Below are 15,208 nucleotides of genomic sequence, written 5' to 3'. Positions count from 1 at the left end.
GATAGGTATAGATTATTAAAATAACAGAGGATATAGACTATTATAATAACAGATGATATAGACTATTATAATAACAGGGGATATAGACTATTATAATAACAGAGGATATAGACTATTATAATAACAGATAGATATAGATTATTATAATAACAGAGGATTTAGACTATTATAATAACAGAAGATATAGACTATTATAATAACAGAGGATATAGACTATTATAATAACAGAGGATATAGGCTATTATAATAACATATGATATAGACTATTATAATAACAGAGGATATAGACTATTATAATAACATATGATATAGACTATTATAATAACATAGGATATAGACTATTATAATAACAGATAGATATAGATTATTAAAATAACAGAGGATATACACTATTATAATAACAGAAGATATAGACTATTATAATAACAGAGGATATAGACTATTATAATAACAGATGATATAGATTATTATAATAACAGAGGATATAGACTATTATAATAACAGAGGATATAGACTATTATAATAACATATGATATAGACTATTATAATAACAGAGGATATAGACTATTATAATAACAGATAGGTATAGATTATTAAAATAACAGAGGATATAGACTATTATAATAACAGATGATATAGACTATTATAATAACAGGGGATATAGACTATTATAATAACAGAGGATATAGACTATTATAATAACAGATAGATATAGATTATTATAATAACAGAGGATTTAGACTATTATAATAACAGAAGATATAGACTATTATAATAACAGAGGATATAGACTATTATAATAACAGAGGATATAGACTATTATAATAACATATGATATAGACTATTATAATAACAGAGGATATAGACTATTACAATAACATATGATATAGACTATTATAATAACATAGGATATAGACTATTATAATAACAGATAGATATAGATTATTAAAATAACAGAGGATATACACTATTATAATAACAGAAGATATAGACTATTATAATAACAGAGGATATAGACTATTATAATAACAGAGGATATAGACTATTATAATAACATATGATATAGACTATTATAATAACAGAGGATATAGACTATTATAATAACATATAGGTATAGATTATTAAAATAACAGAGGATATAGACTATTATAATAACAGATGATATAGACTATTATAATAACAGGGGATATAGACTATTATAATAACAGAGGATATAGACTATTATAATAACAGATAGATATAGATTATTATAATAACAGAGGATTTAGACTATTATAATAACAGAAGATATAGACTATTATAATAACAGAGGATATAGACTATTATAATAACAGAGGATATAGACTATTATAATAACATATGATATAGACTATTATAATAACAGAGGATATAGACTATTATAATAACATATGATATAGACTATTATAATAACATAGGATATAGACTATTATAATAACAGATAGATATAGATTATTAAAATAACAGAGGATATACACTATTATAATAACAGAAGATATAGACTATTATAATAACAGAGGATATAGACTATTATAATAACATATGATATAGACTATTATAATAACAGAGGATATAGACTATTATAATAACAGATAGGTATAGATTATTAAAATAACAGAGGATATATACTATTATAATAACATATGATATAGACTATTATAATAACAGAGGATATAGACTATTATAATAACAGAGGATATAGACTATTATAATAACAGAGGATATAGACTATTATAATAACAGGGGATATAGACTATTATAATGAGAGAGGATATAGACTATTACAATAACAGATGATATAGATTATTATAATAACAGAGGATATAGACTATTATAATAACAGAGGATATAGAATATTATAGTAACAGGGGATACAGACTATTATAATGAGAGAGGATATAGACTATTATAATAACAGATGATATAGATTATTATAATAACAGAGGATATAGACTATTATAATAACAGAGGATATAGACTGTTATAATAATAGAGGATATAGACTACTAAAATAACAGAAGATATAGACTATTATAATAACAGAGGATATAGACTATTATAATAACAGATAGATATAGATTATTATAATAACAGAGGATTTAGACTATTATAATAACAGAAGATATAGACTATTATAATAACAGAGGATATAAACTATTATAATAACAGAGGATATAGACTATTGTAATAATAGAGAATATAGACTATTATAATAACAGAGGATATAGGCTATTATAAAAACAGAGGATATAGACTATTATAATAACAGAGGATATAGACTATTATAATAACAGATGATATAGACTATTATAATAACAGAGGATATAGACTATTGTAATAATAGAGAATATAGACTATTATAATAACAGAGGATATAGGCTATTATAATAACAGAGGATATAAACTATTATAATAACAGAGGATATAGACTATTATAAAAAACAGAAGATATAGACTATTATAATAACAGATGATATAGACTATTATAATAACAGAAAAAATATAGACTATTATAATAACAGAGAATATAGACTATTATAATAACAGAGGATATAGGCTATTATAATAACAGAGGATATAAACTATTATAATAACAGATGATATAGACTATTATAATAACAGAGGATATAGACTATTATAATAACAGGGGATATAGACTATTATAATGAGAGAGGATATAGACTATTATAATAACAGATGATATAGACTACTATAATAATAGAGGATATAGACTATTATAATAACAGATAGATATAGACTATTATAATAACAGAGGATATAGACTATTATAATAACAGAGGATATAGACTATTATAATAACAGATAGGTATAGATTATTAAAATAACAGAGGATATAGACTATTATAATAACATATGATATAGACTATTATAATGAGAGAGGATATAGACTATTATAATAACAGATGATATAGACTACTATAATAATAGAGGATATAGACTATTATAATAACAGATAGATATAGACTATTATAATAACAGGGGATATAGACTATTATAATAACAGAGGATATAGACTATTATAATAACAGATAGATATAGATTATTATAATAACAGAGGATTTAGACTATTATAATAACAGAAGATATAGACTATTATAATAACAGAGGATATAGACTATTATAATAACAGAGGATATAGGCTATTATAATAACATATGATATAGACTATTATAATAACAGAGGATATAGACTATTATAATAACATATGATATAGACTATTATAATAACATAGGATATAGACTATTATAATAACAGATAGATATAGATTATTAAAATAACAGAGGATATACACTATTATAATAACAGAAGATATAGACTATTATAATAACAGAGGATATAGACTATTATAATAACAGATGATATAGATTATTATAATAACAGAGGATATAGACTATTATAATAACAGAGGATATAGACTATTATAATAACATATGATATAGACTATTATAATAACAGAGGATATAGACTATTATAATAACAGATAGGTATAGATTATTAAAATAACAGAGGATATAGACTATTATAATAACAGATGATATAGACTATTATAATAACAGGGGATATAGACTATTATAATAACAGAGGATATAGACTATTATAATAACAGATAGATATAGATTATTATAATAACAGAGGATTTAGACTATTATAATAACAGAAGATATAGACTATTATAATAACAGAGGATATAGACTATTATAATAACAGAGGATATAGACTATTATAATAACATATGATATAGACTATTATAATAACAGAGGATATAGACTATTACAATAACATATGATATAGACTATTATAATAACATAGGATATAGACTATTATAATAACAGATAGATATAGATTATTAAAATAACAGAGGATATACACTATTATAATAACAGAAGATATAGACTATTATAATAACAGAGGATATAGACTATTATAATAACAGAGGATATAGACTATTATAATAACATATGATATAGACTATTATAATAACAGAGGATATAGACTATTATAATAACATATAGGTATAGATTATTAAAATAACAGAGGATATAGACTATTATAATAACAGATGATATAGACTATTATAATAACAGGGGATATAGACTATTATAATAACAGAGGATATAGACTATTATAATAACAGATAGATATAGATTATTATAATAACAGAGGATTTAGACTATTATAATAACAGAAGATATAGACTATTATAATAACAGAGGATATAGACTATTATAATAACAGAGGATATAGACTATTATAATAACATATGATATAGACTATTATAATAACAGAGGATATAGACTATTATAATAACATATGATATAGACTATTATAATAACATAGGATATAGACTATTATAATAACAGATAGATATAGATTATTAAAATAACAGAGGATATACACTATTATAATAACAGAAGATATAGACTATTATAATAACAGAGGATATAGACTATTATAATAACATATGATATAGACTATTATAATAACAGAGGATATAGACTATTATAATAACAGATAGGTATAGATTATTAAAATAACAGAGGATATATACTATTATAATAACATATGATATAGACTATTATAATAACAGAGGATATAGACTATTATAATAACAGAGGATATAGACTATTATAATAACAGAGGATATAGACTATTATAATAACAGGGGATATAGACTATTATAATGAGAGAGGATATAGACTATTACAATAACAGATGATATAGATTATTATAATAACAAAGGATATAGACTATTATAATAACAGAGGATATAGAATATTATAGTAACAGGGGATACAGACTATTATAATGAGAGAGGATATAGACTATTATAATAACAGATGATATAGATTATTATAATAACAGAGGATATAGACTATTATAATAACAGAGGATATAGACTGTTATAATAATAGAGGATATAGACTACTAAAATAACAGAAGATATAGACTATTATAATAACAGAGGATATAGACTATTATAATAACAGATAGATATAGATTATTATAATAACAGAGGATTTAGACTATTATAATAACAGAAGATATAGACTATTATAATAACAGAGGATATAAACTATTATAATAACAGAGGATATAGACTATTGTAATAATAGAGAATATAGACTATTATAATAACAGAGGATATAGGCTATTATAAAAACAGAGGATATAGACTATTATAATAACAGAGGATATAGACTATTATAATAACAGATGATATAGACTATTATAATAACAGAGGATATAGACTATTGTAATAATAGAGAATATAGACTATTATAATAACAGAGGATATAGGCTATTATAATAACAGAGGATATAAACTATTATAATAACAGAGGATATAGACTATTATAAAAAACAGAAGATATAGACTATTATAATAACAGATGATATAGACTATTATAATAACAGAAAAAATATAGACTATTATAATAACAGAGAATATAGACTATTATAATAACAGAGGATATAGGCTATTATAATAACAGAGGATATAAACTATTATAATAACAGATGATATAGACTATTATAATAACAGAGGATATAGACTATTATAATAACAGGGGATATAGACTATTATAATGAGAGAGGATATAGACTATTATAATAACAGATGATATAGACTACTATAATAATAGAGGATATAGACTATTATAATAACAGATAGATATAGACTATTATAATAACAGAGGATATAGACTATTATAATAACAGAGGATATAGACTATTATAATAACAGATAGGTATAGATTATTAAAATAACAGAGGATATAGACTATTATAATAACATATGATATAGACTATTATAATAACAGAGGATATAGACTATTATAATAACAGATGATATAGACTATTATAATAACAGAGGATATAGACTATTATAATAACAAGGGATATAGACTATTATAATGAGAGAGGATATAGACTATTATAATAACAGATGATATAGATTATTATAATAACAGAGGATATAGACTATTATAATAACAGAGGATATAGACTATTATAGTAACAGGGGATATAGACTATTATAATGAGAGAGGATATAGACTATTATAATAACAGATGATATAGATTATTATAATAACAGAGGATATAGACTATTATAATAACAGAGGATATAGACTATTATAATAACATATGATATAGACTATTATAATAACAGAGGATATAGACTATTATAATAACAGATAGGTATAGATTATTAAAATAACAGAGGATATAGACTATTATAATAACAGATGATATAGACTATTATAATAACAGGGGATATAGACTATTATAATAACAGAGGATATAGACTATTATAATAACAGATAGATATAGATTATTATAATAACAGAGGATTTAGACTATTATAATAACAGAGGATATAGGCTATTATAATAACAGGGGATATAGATTATTATAATAACAGATGATATAGACTATTATAATAACAGAAAAAATATAGACTATTATAATAACAGAGAATATAGACTATTATAATAACAGAGGATATAGGCTATTATAATAACAGAGGATATAAACTATTATAATAACAGATGATATAGACTATTATAATAACAGAGGATATAGACTATTATAATAACAGGGGATATAGACTATTATAATGAGAGAGGATATAGACTATTATAATAACAGATGATATAGACTACTATAATAGTAGAGGATATAGACTATTATAATAACAGATAGATATAGACTATTATAATAACAGAGGATATAGACTATTATAATAACAGAGGATATAGACTATTATAATAACAGATAGGTATAGATTATTAAAATAACAGAGGATATAGACTATTATAATAACATATGATATAGACTATTATAATAACAGAGGATATAGACTATTATAATAACAGATGATATAGACTATTATAATAACAGAGGATATAGACTATTATAATAACAAGGGATATAGACTATTATAATGAGAGAGGATATAGACTATTATAATAACAGATGATATAGATTATTATAATAACAGAGGATATAGACTATTATAATAACAGAGGATATAGACTATTATAGTAACAGGGGATATAGACTATTATAATGAGAGAGGATATAGACTATTATAATAACAGATAATATAGATTATTATAATAACAGAGGATATAGACTATTATAATAACAGAGGATATAGACTATTATAATAACATATGATATAGACTATTATAATAACAGAGGATATAGACTATTATAATAACAGATAGGTATAGATTATTAAAATAACAGAGGATATAGACTATTATAATAACAGATGATATAGACTATTATAATAACAGGGGATATAGACTATTATAATAACAGAGGATATAGACTATTATAATAACAGATAGATATAGATTATTATAATAACAGAGGATTTAGACTATTATAATAACAGAAGATATAGACTATTATAATAACAGAGGATATAGACTATTATAATAACATATGATATAGACTATTATAATAACAGAGGATATAGGCTATTATAATAACAGAGGATATAAACTATTATAATAACAGAGGATATAGACTATTATAAAAAACAGAAGATATAGACTATTATAATAACAGATGATATAGACTATTATAATAACAGAAAAAATATAGACTATTATAATAACAGAGAATATAGACTATTATAATAACAGATAGGTATAGATTATTAAAATAACAGAGGATATACACTATTAAAATAACAGAGGATATAGACTATTATAATAACAGATGATATAGACTATTATAATAACAGGGGATATAGACTATTATAATAACAGAGGATATAGACTATTATAATAACAGATAGATATAGATTATTATAATAACAGAGGATATAGACTATTATAATAACATATGATATAGACTATTATAATAACAGAGGATATAGACTATTATAATAACAGATGATATAGACTATTATAATAACAGAGGATATAGACTATTATAATAACAGGGGATATAGACTATTATAATGAGAGAGGATATAGACTATTACAATAACAGATGATATAGATTATTATAATAACAGAGGATATAGACTATTATAATAACAGAGGATATAGAATATTATAGTAACAGGGGATACAGACTATTATAATGAGAGAGGATATAGACTATTATAATAACAGATGATATAGATTATTATAATAACAGAGGATATAGACTATTATAATAACAGAGGATATAGACTATTATAATAACAGAAGATATAGACTATTATAATAACAGATGATATAGACTATTATAATAATAGATGATATAGACAATTATAATAACAGATGATATAGACTATTATAATAACAGAGGATATAGACTATTATAATAACAGAGGATATAGAATATTATAATAACAGAGGATATAGACTATTATAATAACAGATGATATAGAATATTATAATAACAGAGGATATAGACTATTATAATAACAGAGGATATAGATTATTATAATAACAGTGGATATAGACTATTATAAAAACAGAGGATATAGACTATTATAATAACAGGGGATATAGACTATTATAATAATAGAGGATATAGACTATTATCATAACAGAAGATATAGAGTATTATAATAACAGAGGATATAGACTATTATAATAACAGATAGATATAGATTATTATAATAACGGAGGATTTAGACTATTATAATAACAGAAGATATAGACTATTATAATAACAGAGGTTATAGACTCTTATAAAAACAGATGGACATAGACTATTATAATAAAGGATTCATTAATACGGATTATAATTAGAGAGAATTAAATAAACAACTGTTAGAGTTCAATTAACTTTGAATAATATAAATTACATAAAAAGGCATGTGAAGTTCTTTTCCATTATAAAATGAGAACTTTTAGAGCTACTAGATTACATATCCTGGCATTATTAACATTGTCATTTATCAATTTCTTGAAGAAATACAGATTAAATATCACAAAATATTAGTAAACTGACAATGGGAAGTTTAAAAATAAAAATATTCTAATAGTGCTAAGGTAAATGAGTAATTGCTAATGGCATATCTAATGTTTGTTTTAACTATTTTGTCAGATGCGAAGTAAGACCTCAAATACGAAATCCATCAAGTAGACTCCCTAGACCGCCTCAAATCATTATACCAAGCCATACTACTACTATTGATCCTTATGGAAATGTAAATATGATAAGCAGCTACCATTCCTCTTCCCCACCAGACACGCTGTCATCATGTATCAGCACCCCCGCGATCCTTCAACGAACTCCAACTCATCAAGTTGATCCCGAGTATACTTCAATGGGAAACACAAGTTATTATAATCATTGTTTCCATAACAACCAGCATGCATGTACAGCTGCAACTTCATGACTCTCCTGTAAATAAAAAACCTATAAATACGTAGAAAGACGTTCACATAAAACTTTGTAAGCCATTTTGTTAGCCAAATGCTTATTAAACCATACTTACCTAGTATTAACTTTACTAGTTTATCGATACCAGGGTGAAAAAGACAAGCTATTCCTGTTAGAACAATTTTCTTTGAAAGGTGAACATTTCCTATATCTTATATCATTCGTGGACAGCCTGAGACGGCTACAATGAATTTTTGCATTAGATCGTATGAGTCGACACAAATAGAGTCGCTTGCACGCTACTGTATCTTTGTTCTCTACTTTCTATAATCTTTATAAATACTTCAAAAAAACACTAAACCTTATTTCCCACATTGTCTAGTTATGAATGTACCATAACAGCTATATGTTTGACTAATTTTTGGCTTATTTTGCATTTGTAGTAATTGTCGCTTATTTGGAGGTCCTATCTGCTTTTCATTCATGGTGTGCATACAATGTACATTTCATATCTACGATGAACATTATCTGATATAATGCATTAAAGAAAAAGCTGCTGCGTTAATTTTGGAAACTGAGAATCAAGAATCAGTTTCAAATAATTTACAGCATTCTTTACTATAATAAGAGTCATTTTCGTCCATCTGTCCGCAGCAGCCACGAATTATCGTTAATAAAAACAACTGCACTCCATAAGAATCAAACCGAGTTATTTGGATTTTCAGCCTTGCATGCTACCAACTGCGCAGCTCGATCACCTTGCTGCACCATAGAATAACTATGCATATAGTTATTACACAGACAAAGGATAATCTTTCATGGCACATAGGGCTGCCAGCATTTATATTTTGCGACGCTCTTGGCTTTTGTATTTCAGATACTACAGCAGCATGCGATCTATCCAGATCAAGTTCAAGATATGTAGCTGTTGTCTTCTCTATTGAACTTGCAGATTCAGGCAGTCATTCACATTCGACCTCAATTGGTTCGGCTAGACTGTCTTCAAGTTGATTTGGTCATATGTCGATCTCATTTTGTACTTGAACTTTAATATAAATATTTAGTAAATATGTATATTATATACAGAATATACCTGAGAGTATCAAATGAGCAGCACATTTTTATTGGTTACCATTAACGTAGACAATTTGCCAGACTGATATTTACTACAACACAATAGCTTTGATTAACTGCTAGTGTTGACATACTCTGATTGTTACTGTTACACGAGAGAGCAATACAAAGTCTAGCAGTTGCCCCGTATTTGTCTGCTTGACACCTAGTTGAAGTAATGTGAACCTGAGAACGGGGTTGAATATTCTGACTTATAGATTTTCTAACAATATTTTAGATAGTTAATAGAATTCTGCCTTATTAACTATCTTGAAAGCTTCTATGCCTTGATTGAAGCTGATGTCTATTCTATCTTGAAACCTTCAAGCACCTTATCGGACCAGACAAGCTATAAATACAAATATAATGCTACGGGTATTTCCAAGTCTGAGTGAGGCCCTTCTAGAGTGTCATGTTGCCTATGTTTAACATCAGTTGACTAACATCTTGTTGGCAGATGTGACCCTATGTACATAAGAAAAGGTGTTTGTGAGCAAGAAACTTTCCATTCATGATGAACCAGTTATACCCTCATCAACTATGAAAACTTTTCATTCATAGGTCAAGTTAGCGATGTTAGCAGTGTTCTAGCAAGTAATTGTTGTTAAAAGTTCCATACCTTATCAAGAGTTCTGATGGTCATAAATTTCTAAAATGTGTAATATTATGAATTATTCGTTTAGAATAAGTTGCAACATTTGCGCAATGAATAGCTGGCACAGTTGAACATAATTGCTTTCATAGATTGCTGTAAAATATATATGGCGGTTTTTTTCACATTCAGTAATGAGTCTGTCATCCTGATGAGAACCTTTAATAGACTATTGTTGGCTAAAGGTTGAGTATTTTAACCATCATAGCTTAAAATTTAAGACATAGAAAGCACTGCACCAGACCAGTTGATTACTTTAGTGCTGTTCAGGGTCGGAAAAGGTTGTAAACAGCAACTGACTACTTAACGTATTTTTGTACAGATTGACTTCTAAGAGAATCCATCATTATGGTGTTTGAACCAGTCAGGTGTACATGGCAAATGATCTCTGTCATAAAGAACACAGAATTGGCTACAATTACATTTTGTATAAAATCAACCTAAAGTAGTTGTCTCTGCTCGAAGATTACATCAAGGGCATTAAACTAACTGTTTAGAGTAAGTACAAAATATGATAGGTGTAACTGTAATTGATGATTTACCTAGCGGAATAAAACTTATGGAAACTTATGTGTCACTCTACAAAGTCTGATAATTATAAATACTCTGCATACAAAGATCTGCTTTCAAGACCTGAAGTCATGTGACACAATGAATGAATAAGTATTGAACTTATTATGTTTAGAATATTATATTTGAACTGATCAAAGAATATGAGAATAGCCTTTTCTTAAGAGAGGAGCAACTTCTCCTACTTTATACAAACATTGTGCAGTTAAATTAGGGCCTTCCCCATATTTCCAACATGTCATGCTTATAGTCTAACACTATTATTTCAATGGTACAGGATAGTGTGAATAGTATATAAAAAGACCATATAAAAGAGACAGCCAGATTTTCACCATCCAGTATTATCTAGAGTTGTTTGTGTTAGCAAGGGCTTCAGTAAGTAGGGTTTGTTTAGCGATGAAAACGTTGAATTTCAGTAAAATAGTTAGAAATACATACTAAAACTTAGCTTTAAGTATGTGTTTAGTAAGCTAATATATGTTTGCCTCGAAAGTAAAAGCTCCCTACGGTACGTACTGCACATACTACATTGTAACTTTACATTTTATTGCAGATCATAGGTAGGAAATGCACTAAAATTACTGTAGGTAACTATAGTACTAAATACATGTAGTAAAATTAACAATGGTACATTATTGGGATAGAAAACAAGCCAAGGCGCATCTGCTTCTATTGAAATAGCTCTCTCAAACTTTAATTACGGCTCACACCTCGTAAAATATCCCTGCCTTCTAGCAGAAGTATTAGTCATGCAAAGTTAATTCCTTTCTATAATCACTTTCTATGTTGAAACTGTTGTGAATGTATGTTGGAGAATAATTTTTATAAAAATTTATATTGTTTTTCATGATTCGCTCAACAGCTTAAAAATAGTATGAATACTACAGGTAACTGCATATACTAAGAAAACAAACGCATATATCAAACTTTATAAGAAACCTTAATAAAACTTTACTATAATAAAAGCTGTGTCTGTCCAAAACCACACCAAGTGCCTTAGGAATAAAATTGCCTCGCATGGTAATTAAACCCAGGTACCCCAATTTACAGTCCAGCACTTTCACCACTACACTACTAAGTTACCCAATGGTGTCTGTACTTAAACAAAAGGAAACAATTATTTGCATGCATTGAGCCAATAAAAAATATGGCCGCAGTTTCACTTAGCAAAAACTTATTTTTTATCGCATTTAATTGTTCGCAATGAGCTGTCATGCTAGACTTTTAGATCTATAGACTAGAAGTGATTTTTATTGAACGATAGTACTACTGAGAGGAATTATTCTTATTTTATCAGTGATAATAACGCCGTAAACTGTAATAATATTGATAAATTGTTCGACTCAAACATGCTCACACCCTTTTTGAAAATGGCCAAAAAAGTGTCTGTTCTCATTCTGCAACACATTTGAGGTATTTTTCGTAGCATCAGCTGATGTAAAATTTTATGATGATGAATTCGGTATTAAAATATTTTGTATAGACCAGGTGCTTCAAAAGTTATGACATGTCGATTTATACGCGCCCCTGTCAAATATTTGGTATAACGAATATGTAATCCTGGCCTGGTGAAGAAATTAATTTGGTAGCGAAAGAGTTAATTATGCGCATACTTATTACTCTTTACAATTACTTTATGGGACTGCCGAGTGTACTAGTAGTTATAATCAATAAATAGAGGTTTTATTGTCACACCACCTTTGCTCTAAAGTCAAGTGAATTGATATATAGCCTCAGTGACACGGGAGACAAATGGGGCATTGATATATAGCCTCAGTGACATCAGTGACACAGGAGATACCCTCAGTGACACAGGAGATAGCCTCAGTAACACAGGAGATAGCCTCAGTGACACAGGAGATACCCTCAGTGACACAGGAGATAGCCTCAGTTACACAGGAGATAGCCTCAGTGACACAGGAGATAGCCTCAGTGACACAGGAGATAGCCTCAGTGACACAGGAGATAGCCTTAGTTACACAGGAGATAGCCTCAGTAACACAGGAGATAGCCTCAGTGACACAGGAGATAGCCTCAGTGACACAGGAGATAGCCTCAGTTACACAGGAGACAAATGATGCATTGATATGTAGCCTCAGTTACACAGGAGATAGCCTCAGTGACGCAGGAGATAGCCTCAGTTACACAGGGAATAGCCTCAGTTACACAGGAGATAGCCTCAGTGACACAGGAGATAGCCTCAGTGACACAAGAGATAGCCTCAGTGACACAGGAGATAGCCTCAGTGACACCGGAGATAGCCTCAGTGACACAGGAGATAGCCTCAGTGACACAGGAGATAGCCTCAGTGACGCAGGTGACAAATGGCACTTAAAATAAGATAAACTTGTATGGTTTTTTGTATTCATAACTATCAGTATTTGTTTTTGTGTGTAGTTGTGTGTGTGCCAATTCACAGTTATTTAAAAGTCTTTTGGTTTTCGGGAAATATCAAACTGCTCACTAACATAAAAGTAATGCTTTAGAATAACATAATTTTTCTAACTGCTGAAAATACCTCAACCATCAGCCAAATCATTGCAATATGAATCTTTGGTCTAGCACCATAGAGCAGCTCATGAAGTGCTTCCAATACAAATGGCTAAATTTCATTCATCACGGATGATACGTCTGCTAGCACGCAGATGACTATGACATTCATTTTAGGGGTTGGCTTTACCATCTTCACATGCATCAATAAGTAGAAGATGAACCGCAAGAAGAGACCCAAGGTGGTTAAAGATTCTGACACTCCCCCCTCCTACACAGAAGCGCAATCACAACGTAAGTGCACTGCTCAAAATATCTTACCAATTCAGCTAAAACATGTAGCAGTTGGAAGTCTGCCATATTCAACTAACAATTTGTTCATAAGTATGTATGTACATCTATCTCGGATTTCTGAAAGTCTATTGTACTAAAGTATCATAAGATGGAATCTTTTACTCACGTTCAGTATCAAATTTACTGGCTTTGATAAGAATAATAGCTCAATGTTTTATTTTGGAGTGAAGCCAGCAGATGTTGCTGTGGAAAGGAGATTATTAGTTTCCTAGTAGAGGGCAGTATGAGATGGCAAGCATGAGACAAATCTTGTTTATTTTATCCTATGAGCACGACCAGCAGTTCATAACAAACACATTAGCACTTTTAATTGAATACGCAAGTGGGCTACATTGTGTATCTCTGTCTGATAAAGCAGAAAATAATACTTACAAACATACAAAAGATGACCATGCTGACAGCGGCTGCATATTTCAATATTCTAGAGTCACTTCTGTATTGCTAATTGCTACACATCAGAACTTTCAGATAAAATGAGCTTAACTGGGTTTTTTCTCACCCAAAACTGATTCATAGCAAAAGGACAGCCATTATCCATTATATCATAAGCTTTCTAGTTCTTCATTATGAGCTGTTATTATTATTATTACTATTATTATCATTATTCAACACCATAGTTTACACAGTCATTGACTGGTTTCATGGTGACCCTGG

General features: G+C 27.8%; 1 protein-coding gene across 1 annotated transcript in view; it reads left to right on the top strand.

The window, feature by feature from the left end:
• LOC137390652 (adventurous-gliding motility protein Z-like) overlaps nucleotides 1–14,050 on the top strand; it is a 29,847-nt gene extending 15,797 nt beyond the window's left edge. The window contains exon 3 of the mRNA XM_068076979.1: nucleotides 13,482–14,050. Within this exon, the coding sequence (XP_067933080.1) occupies nucleotides 13,482–14,050 (569 nt within the window). The remainder of the gene's footprint in view (nucleotides 1–13,481) is intronic.
• The last annotated feature ends 1,158 nt before the right edge of the window (nucleotides 14,051–15,208 follow it).

Source organism: Watersipora subatra, chromosome 3 (assembly GCF_963576615.1).
Source record: "Watersipora subatra chromosome 3, tzWatSuba1.1, whole genome shotgun sequence".
In the NCBI taxonomy this organism is placed as follows: domain Eukaryota; kingdom Metazoa; phylum Bryozoa; class Gymnolaemata; order Cheilostomatida; family Watersiporidae; genus Watersipora; species Watersipora subatra.
Note: the sequence above shows the minus strand (reverse complement) of the source record. Positions and strands in the feature narration are given on the sequence as shown.